We start from the raw sequence: 14,130 nt of genomic DNA, 5'->3' as shown, positions 1-14,130 counted from the left end.
TTGTAGCCAGAGTAATAGCATCTGCTCCTTGGCTGCTTTCTTCTCCCTCCTTCCTTTCTACCATGAGGTGTTCTGGAAAATGCTCTGGTTTGTGTTTGTAGATAGAGCTAAGGGACAAAAAACCCCACTGCACTCAAATGATTTAATTAGCCTGAAGTTTCTGCGCTACTGTATATGACGAACTGTGGCAGGATTTTAACAGGAAAATCAGCTGCTCTGATTTTGTTGTTATTACTTTGTCCCCTTAAGGTCACAGTAAGACTCCTTTTGTGGTTTTATTTGGGGAGAATAAAACTGGCAGCAGCTGATTATAACAAAATCAGTGTAGCAGGAAGGACTCCTGAGCAACAATTTTTGCCTGCACTCTGCCAGCCCTGGCATATCCCTGGGCTACTGCTAAGGAGAGAAGGTGATTTTTAGGAAGGCACCTTCATCAGTACTCTGAATAGCTCTGTGCTGGTGCCTGCCACTTCTTGAAAGGGGGCTAGGCATGCACAGTTTCTGGGCTCCAGAAACCAGAAAATGATTCAAAGAAGTCTTCCCTTCCTGCAGTTTTGGGCTGTTTCTTTCCTGTTAGCTCAGACCCGTTCCTGAAAGAGCCTTTTGTGATTGCTCCAGTGAAGCCTTTGAAGCTCCCTCCTCAGTCCTGTCCCTGCTCCAGCCTGGACAAGGCTGAGGACACGTTTGGGTTTGGATCTTCTGAAAAATTAAGGAGGGAAAAGAAGTGGGGAAGCAACTCCTGTGGGTAAACAGCCTTTTGGCAGATAACATTCACAAAGCACAAGCATCTTTTACTAATTGCAGGCTGTAAGGATCATCATGAAGTGTTTTCAGGCTTGCGTGCGCCGTTCGAATGGCTTTTTACAAAACTATGTGACATCAGCTGCACTAAATTATGCTTGCAGAATAAAATCTGAAGCTGAAGGCAATTCCCCTACCCACTTCCCAGTGGTTTTAATCTATCCTTGAGTTTAAATTGACACGTTTCATCCTCTGCAACACGGTAGCGAGTCTTTGGCATCACTGTGCTTTGTTTCTCTAGGGGCACCTTCAGCAACAAGCCGATGCTTAAAAGAGCTATTGAAGGCAATGTCAGGCCAATTACAGCAAGATTGGTTTAAGCTCTCTATCTGTCTAGGTGTAGTTCTTTGTCCCTTTCTTGATATAAAGACATCTTTCTCTCTCTGTAATTTTCCTTCCCTTATTTGCTCGCTTTTGCTCTTGAGCTGCGGTTAGATGTAAGTAGTCTAATGTAAATCTCATCCAGTATAAATATACGGATAGATATCAGCTGAGATTTGAACCAGAAAAAGAGATTGAAAACCTGCTCAGTATTTCATGTATTTAAGATTTAAATTCCCTGTTACAACTTAACTTCATAACAGGATTAAGCAGCTTGAAAAGAATGGGCAAGATCCAGATCTGGCAGAGTTTGGTTGGCTTATTTCACCTCAAGATCTGGTCTTAACCCAGAAATCCTTGAGCTGGGAATGTTCTCATTTGTTTTCAGTGTGTGGAAGAGTTTAGATGTTGATAGTGAAAGGTCTGTGGTCAGCAGATGAAAGCTGACCACTCTGCCACTTCTGCCGTTTGTAAATGGTGTTTAGATCCCGTGTGGTTGCCCGATGTAAAGCCTGCACGAGAGAAGGGCAAGTGTTGAAAAGAGGAAGCGCAGGCTAACCTCGTTTTGTTACAGTTCATCCTTAACTGGTAAAGAAAAGAAATTCATATGACTTATCATATGAAATTTCCCAAAGAGCATTAATGGTTAAATCCTTGTTGGAATCTCTAATATCGTAAGCCTGTGTGTGTTAAATGACCCTAGAAGGGAAGATTGAGGGGAGGGGAGATAGAGGATTATCCCTTCCCCAGACCATTGCACTGACTTGCATACCAGTCTGGCAAACATGGACTGAGGTTCCAAGTGTGTCTGCAAATGTTTGTTTCACAGAGAGCCAAGAATGACAACACCAAATAAACAAGAGGGCTTTCCAGGATCTCACCCACTTGATTAATGCCTGCACTAAGTCACTTCGTGTTTCTAGTGTTTTATGGAGTGCAGCGACTATCCTAACTTGAGAATGTCCCTTTTTATTGTATCTAGATGCCAGTCTTAACCTAAAAAAAATATAAAAATAATCTTGTTTCTTCTAGAAGAGTTTCCAAACAAGTTCTGCCCCATGAATTTGTGCCCCCCAGGTTATCCTCTCTGTTCAGAGTCCAAAGTCCCCGACACAAACCTGATGAAGAGAAGTTCTTTGAAAGTGTCATAAAAGCGTCTTTGAAAGTGCATCCTAAGTAAAACACCTAATTTGGACCTGATTTTATAATACAGGTCAGACTAGGGAGTCCATATAACTGGAGCCCCATTTCCTTGGAGTAGCTCCGAGGGCTTCCAGACCCAAATACTTTGCAATGCTGAAAAGTGGATTAAAAGAAGTCTTTAGACACAACTATGAGACAAGCCAGCATGGAAACGAGCCACTGAGCAGCCACAAATTTGCATTGAAACTTCCTTGACGGTCTGGTATGTTCAGCTGCGAACTCAGGGTCCAGGCTCTCTGTTCTCAGAGCTCCTCTAACAGTGTAGTTGCCGTGATCTTACAGACATGCACCAAGTAGGATGTTGCTTTACAAAAGGTGTGATATTGGTTCTGCCTTGAGCTCCATCTGTGCTGTCCTGGGTGGGCAGAGGGTGCAGTCAGACCTGACCAGACATCTGCAATGACTAAGATTTCTGTACAGACTCTTTAGCCACAGCCTTCCCTTACCTGTAACCTGAAATGAAAGGAATTTCAGTGGTCTCTGAAAAGCAGGGTTCTCAGCAGTGCTGTTCTCAGGGATGCAGAGATCTACAAAGCTTTGACTTTTGCTTGCTTATCTTGTAACTAAGCTGTCTAGTCCTATGACTTTAAATCTTCTCTTTGCAAAATTCTGGCTTTAATTGTAACTTGGCCCTTTAAAGGAAAGCATGTGGATGCAATTTATGTGTAGCAAAGGAGGTTAAATGACTTCATATTTGAGTTCACCTGCTGCAGCAAGAAACCTCCAGGAGCAATTACGCCCTTGTTTTTTCCATCAGCCCTTGACATTCTGTGGCACAGCGTTATTGTAATCTCTTGCTTCTGTGTCCTTGGAGTCACATTCAAAATGTTTAATAAAGTTAAATGTTCTGCTCTGAGCGGCAGAAGGCATCAAATTAATACCCAGAGATTTGGAGAGCTTTCATACACTATGCATCCTGAAGTCATCTTTGTTACCGTCAGTTGCTTTCTGTATTAATTCAAGATTTGCTTTCCATATCCATTATTTCCTTTATACTCATTAGAAACAAACGTTTTAGCTGGGATCACGGAGCAACAGGTCAGGGTGGAGACATGGGTTGTGCTTTGCCTTCTGCTACTGAACAGCCAACAGCTCTGGACAGGAGCCACATCCAGAAAACCAACTAGTATAAAACTTGGTGCCAAAGGAGAGGGGCTGACCAAGCATCCTATGGACCAGACTTGAGGCTAGGCATGTTTTCTCCTGTTTTTTACAGGGAATTTAGGGGACTAACTCTGTTGTAGACACCCGTTTCTGTTCAGACAGATGCCATGACCTGTTGCCTCCATAGCACACATCTTTGATGTATATTATAGATGGGTTGAGAAATACAATTTGTATTGTTTATAGTTATCTTGGGGGTTATATGTAGCAGTTGGTAAAGGTCTGCAGATGAGAGTACAATATTTTGAGCCGACAGAGTCTCTGGACCAGAGTGGTCTGGCAGAGGGGACCAGCGGATTGGAGTTATCTTAGTTGATGCCTTCTGAAGTCGTTATTCTAATGAGAGGTGCCACATTCACCTGTCAGCTGGTTTCATTATTGTCATTATTGTGGAAGCATCCAAGTCCCCATTGCAATCTCAGTGTGTTAAATTGTGTTGCACTGTTCCTGCATTGGTCTTAATTCCTTTTCACATTAAGGCTTTAATGACCCTTGAAACGGGTCCTTGTGATGTTCAGGCCTATTCTGGGGTCTATTATGCTGGCCAAGCGTGTAGAAGCTGACTGATTGCTGATTTGAATAGTCTGGTGATGATGGTACTTGACCAAGAGCTTGACAGTTTGATTTCTTCCTCTAGTTGCGACACCAGCAGTGGAGCTTGGTCATGGAGAGTGTTGTGCCGTCAGATCGAGGAAATTACACCTGTGTTGTGGAGAACAAATATGGCAACATTAGGCACACGTACCAGCTTGATGTATTAGGTGAGATTTCACTGTTTTCCCTCAACAGCTCATCTGTGGTGATGCTGAACAGGCATGTGATGGGATATGGGAAGCAGAAGCTTGGTTTCTTTCCCAAAGTGCTGGATCATGTGTATTCTAAAACCAACAACAAGCTTCCTTTTGGCCAACAATTCAGCCTCAGATCTGTGACCAATAAATCACTTAGCTGGTCTGCAGAGGGGCCAGAGAAGGAATGGCAGGGCTGAGATGCCTCCTCCGTTCCCAGGTGGTTCTTCCCTGTTTGGCTTGAGAAGCACTGGGTAGAACGGTGGCCAGGACACGTAGCGGGGACAATCCCAGTCTGCACCCTTTCTGCTGAAAAGCCAGGAGATGAAGGGTTCAGAGGAGAATCCTTGCTGGAAGAAGGACAAGTAAATTAGGATTTCCCTCTCTTCTGTTTTTCAGAAAGGTCACCCCACCGACCAATCCTGCAAGCAGGGCTCCCTGCCAACCAGACTGTGGTGGTAGGGAGCAATGTGGAGTTTCACTGCAAGGTCTACAGCGATGCCCAGCCTCACATCCAGTGGTTAAAACACGTGGAAGTCAACGGCAGCAAATATGGGCCCGATGGGACGCCCTATGTCACGGTGTTGAAGGTTGGTACATGCTCCTTCTTCTTACCCTTGGGGCAGTCCTTCCTCTGCCTTGGTCTCAGTGTCACAGAGATGGCAGCTATATTGTGGGGATGCTCCTCAAAGAAACCCACTGCCGTAGACACGGCAAGAGAGATCAGCACTGAGTAAAGGTGTTTGCCATCAATGGAAGCCATTAACTTCATTTACATGTATATAAATAAGCCTTAGACTAGCAGTTCAATGTGAACCAGAAACTCTCCACAGAATATGTTCAATGACACAGTTCCTGCAAGGGTAATCATTATTTAAATCAGATTTTTGGGAGCTCGAGGTCTCATTTTCTGTAACTGTTTTGTGTCTATAAGAAAAAAACCATGAGAATAAGCCAAGGACAGCTGTTGGGATTGCTCTTTCTTTTAAGCCTGTGCAGTGGAATACTCTGCTTTTTGGAGGGGGTACAGCAAAAATGTCCTAAAAGTCTATGTTCTGGACTCTTCTGTTTGCCAGAGATAACACAACTACTGTAGTGGCATGAATAAGCAAAGTAATTGTAAGAGCTGAGGCAACTGTGAGAAATGCAGCATAATAAAAGAAAAGCTGTCAGATTGCATTTGACCTAAATTGTAAAAACAACCTTTTTTTACAGCATCAATAGCAGTATTTTTGGGGCTTATTAAAATAAAAGGCTCCCAACTAAAACACATTCTTTCCTTTCCCAAGTAAACATACTGCAGCGTGCACATACTAAATAATGCTGAACTACCAGCACCTGAGAGCGAAGATAGTCTTATTCCAGCCACTAACATTTGTGAACATTGCTATTATCCATGCTCAGGAAAGCTTTTTTTTTTTTTTTATTGAGCAAAAACTCACTAAGTAAAACTCTACTTTGCTAAAATGCTTTCTTGAAAGGGAACTTCCAGATTACAGCCAGAACAAAGCCAGCAGGTCTGGTTTCCCCTTAAACTATGTAAATATAAAAAGTAGAGAATAGAGAGTGAAAAGTACATTGGATTTTTATTTTTCTTTTAATAATAAAGGCATCCTGTGTTGATGTTTATTAGAATATATAGGGCCAAACGGAGTTTTTCTGGCTCTGCCGTTATAGCTGAAAGTAGATTTTGCCCCTGCAGTTTCAAGCTGAGGTTGTCCTGTACATGGACATTCCCCGTGCCCATCCTGCTGCACACATCCTACTTCTCCTTGTATGAAGTTTTAAAAAAAAAAACACTTACCAGACAGCATCAACAAAACTGTAACTCAGCCAGATACGTGATAATAAAAGCCAGAGACCCTGGAAATAATTACCCAGATTGAAATAACAGATTGGTTGGAAGAAATGGTTGGAGACAGTTCTTCAGGATTGGCAACACGCGCTTCTTGCGAGTTGATAAAACTTTTTATTTTCTCGCTGTCTGTCCAAATGTGTTTGAATTATGCATATTTGAATTTCCCCCTGGTTTCACAGCCCAGTACCAAGCTCTGAATAGCTGGCTGTGTCACATGCCATCTAGTATAGTCTCCATGCTCCGTGTGTGGTCCCCGTGGGATAAAGTGCTACCTTTTGGAAGTTTGCAGAGCCGCTGCGAACAGTGCCTTGTGTCACAAGCACAAGCTCCCATTTTGCTGTGGCAAAGAACATATAAATAGTCCGTATAAATAGTGTTTTAAAATTAAGTTGAAGCGGCACCGGGGTGGCTAGGTAATTAGAATTGCCAAATACCTTCTCTTCTGTGGACGGCAAAGGCTCCGCATTCCTCGAAGGGGAGCACAGGCAGGCGTTTGAAAGCACAAGTTTTGTTTGGTTTTATGTTTTTGCTGAATAGGACCAGCACACGTCTATTTACTACTTCTGGTTAATCAGGAATGCTTTGAATTGTATTAATGCCAGCATCAGCACTGGGGCACGGAGCATTTCCATTTTGGGATGCATCTTTTGTGCGCCAGTATGGGGCTCCGTGGAGCTGTGTCAGGCCCAGCTTTGCAGGGATATATTTTTTTTTTTAACGTGTGTTTGCTTATTTTTTAAAAATAAAGATCTGATAAAATGATCTCACTGTCATCTTGGGGCCGCTCCGTTGGCTTTAGGGGCTCGTTCCACGCAGTGCTGTCGCTTTGACCCAGCATCCTGGCCGTGCTGCTGGAGCAGGGTGCTGTTAACAGCCCTTCCCTGCCCACAGCTGCTTTAGAAAAGGCTCTCTCCTGCCCAGTGCTGTGGTGCCTGCAGGGAGATAAGGCTTTTTTATCAGCCTGCCCTCCCCTCCTGCTTTCAGGAGATTTTGTGGAGCATAGGAGCTGCTATGGGGCAGTTTGTATATAGGGGAGTATCCTGGTCTCCATCGGAGCGAGGGGGACAGAGAGGTGCTCAGCACATGGAATTCCCCCCTCACATCTAAATGGGGGGGGGAATGTCCAGATGGATAAATTGAATGCCATACTTTCAACCCATTTTTTAAACAGCTTGACAAAACCAAGCCATCACCTGCATCGGTTCCTCAAAGCCTGGGCTAATTTGTGATCAAAGGAAACCCCTTTTTCTTTGCAGAAGAGCACTAAATGCATTCCAGTTACCGGGGGGGGGGGGGGGGGGGGGGTGTAGCAACACTGTGCCCGAGCTTTGTTAAAGCCTAAATTGTATGTTCTGCATTGAAACATGCCCGGTTTAATGATAAACAAGGCAGCAACAGCAGGCAGGCATGTTTCCCCAGTAGTTGGGACAGACAAATTTCCCAGCACATAAGCCTTAGAGATGAGATCAGGTCAAAACCGGTGGTGTTTGTCATCAGACATGGACACAGGGGCTCCTCTCTGATGCCACCTCTGGGTTCAGTTCCCAATAACCTGTCAGATCTGGCAGCCCTGTTGATTTTAATGGGCTGCAAGTCATATTGGCAGGATCGGGCCTTGAAATTGAAGGCACTGAGACTGGGCTGGAGAGCCTAAGACCAAAAATGAGAGGAGCAATTGTTTTATTTTCATTTCCAGAACCGAAGCTGATATTTTTTCTAGACTTTCCCTAGGCTACTTCTGAGGCCACCCAAAAACAGTTGTGCATTTTCAACCAAAATAAAAACAACTGTTTAGGGAAAAAACTGATGTGCTGCTGTGGCAGCATGGAAGAAGAGATATAAGAGATTGCTTAAGAGTCTGAAGTTTGTTTGATTTATATGCACCACTTTATTTAGTAAAGAAGAGGCTCCTATAAGCAGTGGAAAAAATTACAGCTAATTTCTGAAAGGCAAAGTCAGCAGCGAGTTTCAGACCGCCACTGCTTATATTTTGTTTCCAAATTCTATTTTGGAATCTGATAATTGAAACAGTATTTGCTGAGCCGGGTTGCAAACACAAATATCTGCTTAAGCCCTTTCTCTGGTGCTCCTGTCTGCAGAGTTGTTAAGAAACCGTAGGGCCTTTGACTGTTGTCAGATGGAGAAGTGGGAAATTGGTCTGTTTTAAAAAATGAATCGCATGTGTGCCGCTAGTGAAGGGAAGGGAGTTCACTTGCATGTGGTTTGGGGGCCAAACGCAACTTCTCTTCTTCACCCAGGTCCTGGGTTAGGTCTCTCACCACAGGGTGAGCTGGGGATGTTGCCACAGCCAAAAAGAAAATAGCCATGAACAGTCAATCCTAGCTAATGTAGGTGTGATGGAGGTATTGTTTGGTTTACTGAAGTTCAGGTTTCTGTCTATTCCTGCAGTCTTGGATCAGTAAAAACGCTGAAGCCGATGCTAACCTAAATCTGTTCAATGTGACAGAACAAGATGAAGGAGAATATCTGTGTAGAGCCAACAATTTCGTAGGCATAGCCGAAAAACCATTTTGGCTCCACATTCGCAAACCAAAACCAGGTAAACCACAGACTCTGTCCCAAGGCCCTGGCAACTGCAAGAATGAGCTATAACATTTTTAAGAAGCTAGTGATTAAAATTACTATTCATTTTGTATTATACCCTGTCAACTGACGCTGAATGGCTTTATCTTATTTTCTTGCTAATTTTTTTTTTTTTTACAAGAATGTAACGCCTATACAGCAATTGCCATGGAAAAATTCCCACAATAAAATGACTGTCAAATTTTGCTATCAACTCTTCATGCTTTTATTCCTTTCCCTTCCTTACAATTGAGTGCTGATAACAGAATTGCATGTTAATGACCTGTGATGTTCAAAGCTCTGGAAAACCAAGCTGTTTCAAGATTTTCACCTGTAAAACTGATATAATCAGTTCTGTCCCTTGGAGAAGTAATGGAGAAATAAATATCAACATTGGCTCATACAAGCAGACATGTTAAATAGAGAGAGCAGCAATCTCGCGGGCGCTGGGGTTTGACTCCAGCCTGGAGGGTCTGGCTGCTGTGTTGCTCAGTGCCACTGCAGGAAAGTTCCTCACAGGTACCTTCTTGTTATCGGCCAGTTATACTACAGTATCAAGGGCTGTGTAATCAATACACGGCTTTGAGATGCCCAGTCTGAAAAAATTCTAAAAAAATCCTAAAATTCTATATTTTTCAATTACCTAATGAACCAAAATGTTTGTATGTTCCTCTGATCAGCACTTGAGTCTTACCCCACTACATCTCCCCTCCTTTCTCCTTTCTTTCTGTCCTTCCTCTCCCCTTTTACCATCTTTCTTTCCCCACCCCTGTACTCACCCTACTAACCCACAGTCAGTCATATTGTGGGGGCAATTTTTCATTTGGATGCTTTTGCTTGCATGCTTCTTTAGTGGGACAGAGTAAGAACCTGGTGAAGGGAACTTTTTTTGCTTTTGACTACAGGTTGCAGAGGGGAATGAATAAATAAATGTGGAAGATGGGCCATTGGAAAAAAACAAACCCAAACAACCCACCTTAATTGCTTTTGAAATTTGCCTGTGGTGTCCTCACACTTGCTGGGAATGTGGCTTATTCTCTGTTTTCCCTCTTTCTATATGTGTGTGTTTTTTTTCCCCGTAGACGGCAGGTGTTAACACAACGGATAAGGAGCTAGAGATTCTGTACTTGCGAAATGTTACTTTTGAGGATGCTGGGGAATATACTTGTCTCGCAGGGAATTCTATTGGGTTCTCACATCACTCTGCTTGGCTGACGGTGCTACCAGGTATTTCCTTCTGTGCTGGCCTCTCTTTCCTCTCCAGGGTGCCTTGACGTTTTGCTTTAGAAATGCCAAGTTCCTGCAGACCGCCCCTTGCTTGGAAGAGGGGGTGTTATCCAGGGAGGGCTCTCCTCTGGAATTCGCTGCAGACCCCTGTTGCATACTCACAGCTGACACTTTTTGCATTGCATCTCAAGACTTAAATTATTATTGCAGTAGTAATATAAAATGCCCACTATCTTTTTTGACCTGGTTAACAGGGAGGTGTTCACAGCCTCTTTGTTAGGAGACTGTTAAGTGCCAAAGTTAGGACCTTTGTCTTCTTACACTGCCAGTGGGAGAAGGAAACCTCCCCATCAGATGGTCCATGGCACCTAAATTGGACAAGGACTGCGGATCATCTTATGAATGAACCTTTCTGTCCAACCTCGTGTCTTAACCTAAAATTGGATGCATAAGTGGTTGGTGTGAGTACACCCTTCCCCGCCTGTAGCATTATTTCCACTTCACGGATGAACAGGCCAAGACAGCAATCTCAAACAGAAGGTCGAGGAGAGTCATCTGTAGAGAGAGCCCAGGAGTCCTGGCTCCCAGGGGCATTGCATGCTGCCTGCTCCAGCTGGGATCGATGAAAGCTGCAGTGGGCTTGAAACCCGAGGCCAGAGCGACCTCCATTTTGTGGTCCTTTCCCATGCAAAGCTCTCGCTGACAATGAAGCCAGCGCAGAATATGCAACAGAGGAGCCTGCTCTCCAAAAGAGGGGAATGAGACTGTGCTGTCCCTTCACCTGCAGAATCTGCCTGCGGCTATGGGGCAGGCTTGAGCATGGTCCACAAAAGCACCAGCAATATTCATGTTGAATCTCATGGGTGCTGTGCCTTGCAGAGGGTGCTGGAACAGACCTGGAGTGTGTTCAGCAGACCCTTACTGAAAGGGCACCCAAAATCCTGTACACCCCACTTTGGCTCACCCCATCATAGACCACATTGGGGTTCATCTCACAACACATCCATCTCGAGATGTGTTTAGGAACCAGAAACTTTGGCATTTCTAATCTTGACTTTATCTGTGCGGATGATTCGGATGTAATTGCTTTTACCGGGGCTCAGGGTCTCCTCGGTGCCCGACCCTGCTGCTGGTGGGATCTGCTCCCTGGGGTCTTTTCTCTGTTTATTTGCCAGCTCTATAATAGCTGATCTGATCCTGTTTCTGCTTCTGCCATCCACTGGATGAGAAATTGTTTCCTTTGGTTAGAAGACTAATGTCTCTGTTATTTTGAGAATCTTCTGATACAGTCTCCTCCGGCTGTTATGCTGGTTTTACAACGTCTCTCGCCTTGTATTTAAGCAAAGAATAAGCAGGAGAAAACCCACCAAAAAACCTGAAGCGGAACTTTATATTGAAGTCAGACACAGTGAAGGGCAGCCGTCCGTGCAGCAGCAGGCCCCGAAGTGCTACCCGCAGAGAGGGTGCAGGATACAGCCTGCCTGGGGAACCTCTCCTTGTAAAACCCTGGCCACGCTACGGGAGGAGAGACGTGGAGCGGAGGGCGAGACGGTGTGAGCCAAGGCAGCAGAGCTGTGGCACCGACCATAGTGCCTGATCCTGGGAGATCTGGTAACCCTTTCTCGCAGGAGGAGATTGCCGCTTGGCAGGATCAGACCCTGCACAGCTGGCACACAGGCTGGTGCAGCCCCCAACGTCACCGACAGCCCTTTCCCCATGTCCCCCTGGACCCAGCCACCGAAGACCTGGCGTGGAGCCTGCTGCTGCCAGGGGAAAGCTCCTGCTGCTTTGGGGCGGCAGTGATGTACACGAGCCGTTAGCGAGCTAACCACGCTGGCATGACTTCATTATAAAGTTTCCCACTGCTGACTGTTCCTCTGATGCCAGCACACCTTTGGGGGACAGAAAACCAGTCCCACTGGGGACTGGTCTATGTGCCTGTCCTGAAAGGAACAAGGGGAAAAACACAGCTGAGCTTTGCTGGTCCCAAAAATGTCTTGCTAGCAGGTAGCCACTGCTGATGGGCTCATGCCATCACCCTCCCGGCTCAGCCACCTCTCTGGGACAGGCCTTCCAGCCTCTTCCCAGCAGAACTAAGTTTTTATGAAAAAGTTGTGCAGATTGCTCTCATGAGGCTTTTTCCTTGTGTGATGCCTTAACCCTGGGTGCCCTTTGAGCCCCTTGGTCCCTCAGGGCAGGCACCGGTCCAGTGGAAATCTTTGCTGGAGAAGCCAAATCAGCAAAGTGCAGCAAACCCGCACATCCAAGGCATCCAGCTATGTGGTGTGGATGTGCAGGGAAAACAAGGTTTGGGTCAGAGGGACAGCACAGACACGTGAAGACGCCTTCAGCCTAGAGCAGTGGTTTTCAGCCTGTGGGCTGAAGGCTCTTAGAAACCCTGGGACTGCATCAAAGGGCAGTAAAACGACCCCAAAATAGACAAACCAAACTAATGTTTTAGCAACAGCCACAGGTGGAAAACCACTGGCCTAGGAGAGTTCCCTCACTGAAGTGACTCAGCAAATTGGCATAGATGAGCAAGTCCTCCCCGAATTCTTCATGCTGCATGTGTGTAGTTGCGTGCGGGCAGCTGCCCGCCCCGTCCTCACTGCCGTCTCTTGTCACCCCGCAGCGGAGGAGCTCGTGGAGATGGATGATTCAGGCTCAGTGTACGCTGGCATTCTCAGTTACGGCACTGGCTTTGTTCTCTTCATCCTGGTGCTGGTCATTGTGATTATCTGCAGGATGAAAATGCCAAACAAAAAGGCCATGAACACCCCCACTGTGCAGAAAGTCTCCAAATTTCCACTTAAGAGACAGGTAACAGAAAGTAGATACAAGATTCCTATTCCCCCCTATGGTCATCCCTCTTTTTTTTTTCTCCCCTCCTTGAAATTTTCTCTCTAGGTGAGAAGCTCTACCAGAAAAACATTGCCCAAGAGGGACATAGCTGGCTGCAGTCTATGAGTTTAACCCCTTTTATTCATTTGTTTCTGTTCCAGTGGAGCAGTAGCTGGTGGCAGCTGACTCTGGTTCATGAGCAGCTCCCAAACAGCCGTGTTTCTGTCGCCCTTGTCCAAGAGGGCCTGGCAGTGCAGCCATGGATGCCACAAAAAGCACATCTTGCAGGGGAACAGTTTAGTCCAGGCTCCCCGGTGGAGTGGGGATTTGGGGAGCAAGAGCACGTTCAGTTGTGCTCGGTCCTGCTTTCGCAGAGGTCGCTGGTGATTTGACCCAGTTCTCATGGAGGTGGGAGAGGGTCCTCTTTCTCCTTGCAGTTAGAGATGCTCTGCCACGTGTCATTGCAGAGGGGCAGGAGCAAAAGGCACCGTTTAAAACCACGTAGTGATGGATACGGATTTCACGGCTTTGGCTGCAAGCTCATGGTGGGCATTTACAGTGCCAGAACAGAAGTCACTCCAGAGCCTGTATGTGCTATGGAGATGCAGGCAGAAAAAATGAACAGAATATACCTGCTGGAGGGCACTGGCTGACTTGTCCCTCCTTTCCACCAGCTAAAAACCTGACCTCAGGTGCCTAGATCAGTGCATTTCTGCAAGGATGGGGGGAGAAGCGGAGGGTGGGAGTGGGGATTTCCCATTTAGAAATTACCAGAAAGCTGCCAGTGGGCAAAGATGGCTCAAACCCCCTCAGTGATCCATCTCAGGCACTGCCTTCCCTAGGAATACAGTTGGCAATAACACTTCATTTGCTCTACCCAAGCAGGTGTCGTTGGAGTCCAACTCTTCCATGAATTCCAACACGCCCCTGGTCCGGATCACGCGTCTCTCCTCCAGCGACGGGCCGATGCTGGCCAACGTCTCTGAGCTGGAACTGCCTCCCGATCCCAAGTGGGAATTGGCACGCTCTCGGTCAGTCAACCCACGGGTCGGGGTCCCTGTGCCTGCTGGTAGTGTCACCACCCCAGTACCCACTAATGTGCCTGCTTGTCCCTCTCTCCAGCCTGACCTTGGGGAAGCCGCTCGGCGAGGGGTGTTTTGGCCAAGTGGTGATGGCAGAAGCAATTGGGATCGATAAGGACAAGCCAAACAAGGCCATCACGGTTGCTGTCAAGATGCTAAAAGGTATGGGGAGCCCACGAAGGGCAGAACAGCATATTGCACTGGGGTTTCCTCTCGTTCCCTGTCTTTTAAGTCTTTTATACAAACAGACACAATAGAAGAA

General features: G+C 46.0%; 1 protein-coding gene across 4 annotated transcripts in view; it reads left to right on the top strand.

Moving 5' to 3' along the window:
* Positions 1–14,130, top strand: part of FGFR3 (fibroblast growth factor receptor 3) — a 56,993-nt gene that overhangs the window by 33,948 nt on the left and 8,915 nt on the right. Inside the window, exons 6-11 of one of the 4 annotated variants that reach the window (XM_049793142.1) lie at positions 4,127–4,250; positions 4,677–4,867; positions 9,801–9,945; positions 12,578–12,765; positions 13,672–13,817; positions 13,909–14,030. In XM_049793142.1, coding sequence (XP_049649099.1) covers positions 4,127–4,250; positions 4,677–4,867; positions 9,801–9,945; positions 12,578–12,765; positions 13,672–13,817; positions 13,909–14,030 — 916 coding nt within the window. Of the gene's footprint in view, positions 1–4,126; positions 4,251–4,676; positions 4,868–8,544; positions 8,696–9,800; positions 9,946–12,577; positions 12,766–13,668; positions 13,818–13,908; positions 14,031–14,130 lie in introns of all 4 variants that reach the window. The other 3 variants (XM_049793141.1, XM_049793140.1, XM_049793139.1) reach the window with 3 other exon arrangements.

The sequence above is a fragment of the Accipiter gentilis genome, chromosome 3 (genome assembly GCF_929443795.1).
Source record: "Accipiter gentilis chromosome 3, bAccGen1.1, whole genome shotgun sequence".
Classification (NCBI taxonomy): domain Eukaryota; kingdom Metazoa; phylum Chordata; class Aves; order Accipitriformes; family Accipitridae; genus Astur; species Astur gentilis.
Note: the sequence above shows the minus strand (reverse complement) of the source record. Positions and strands in the feature narration are given on the sequence as shown.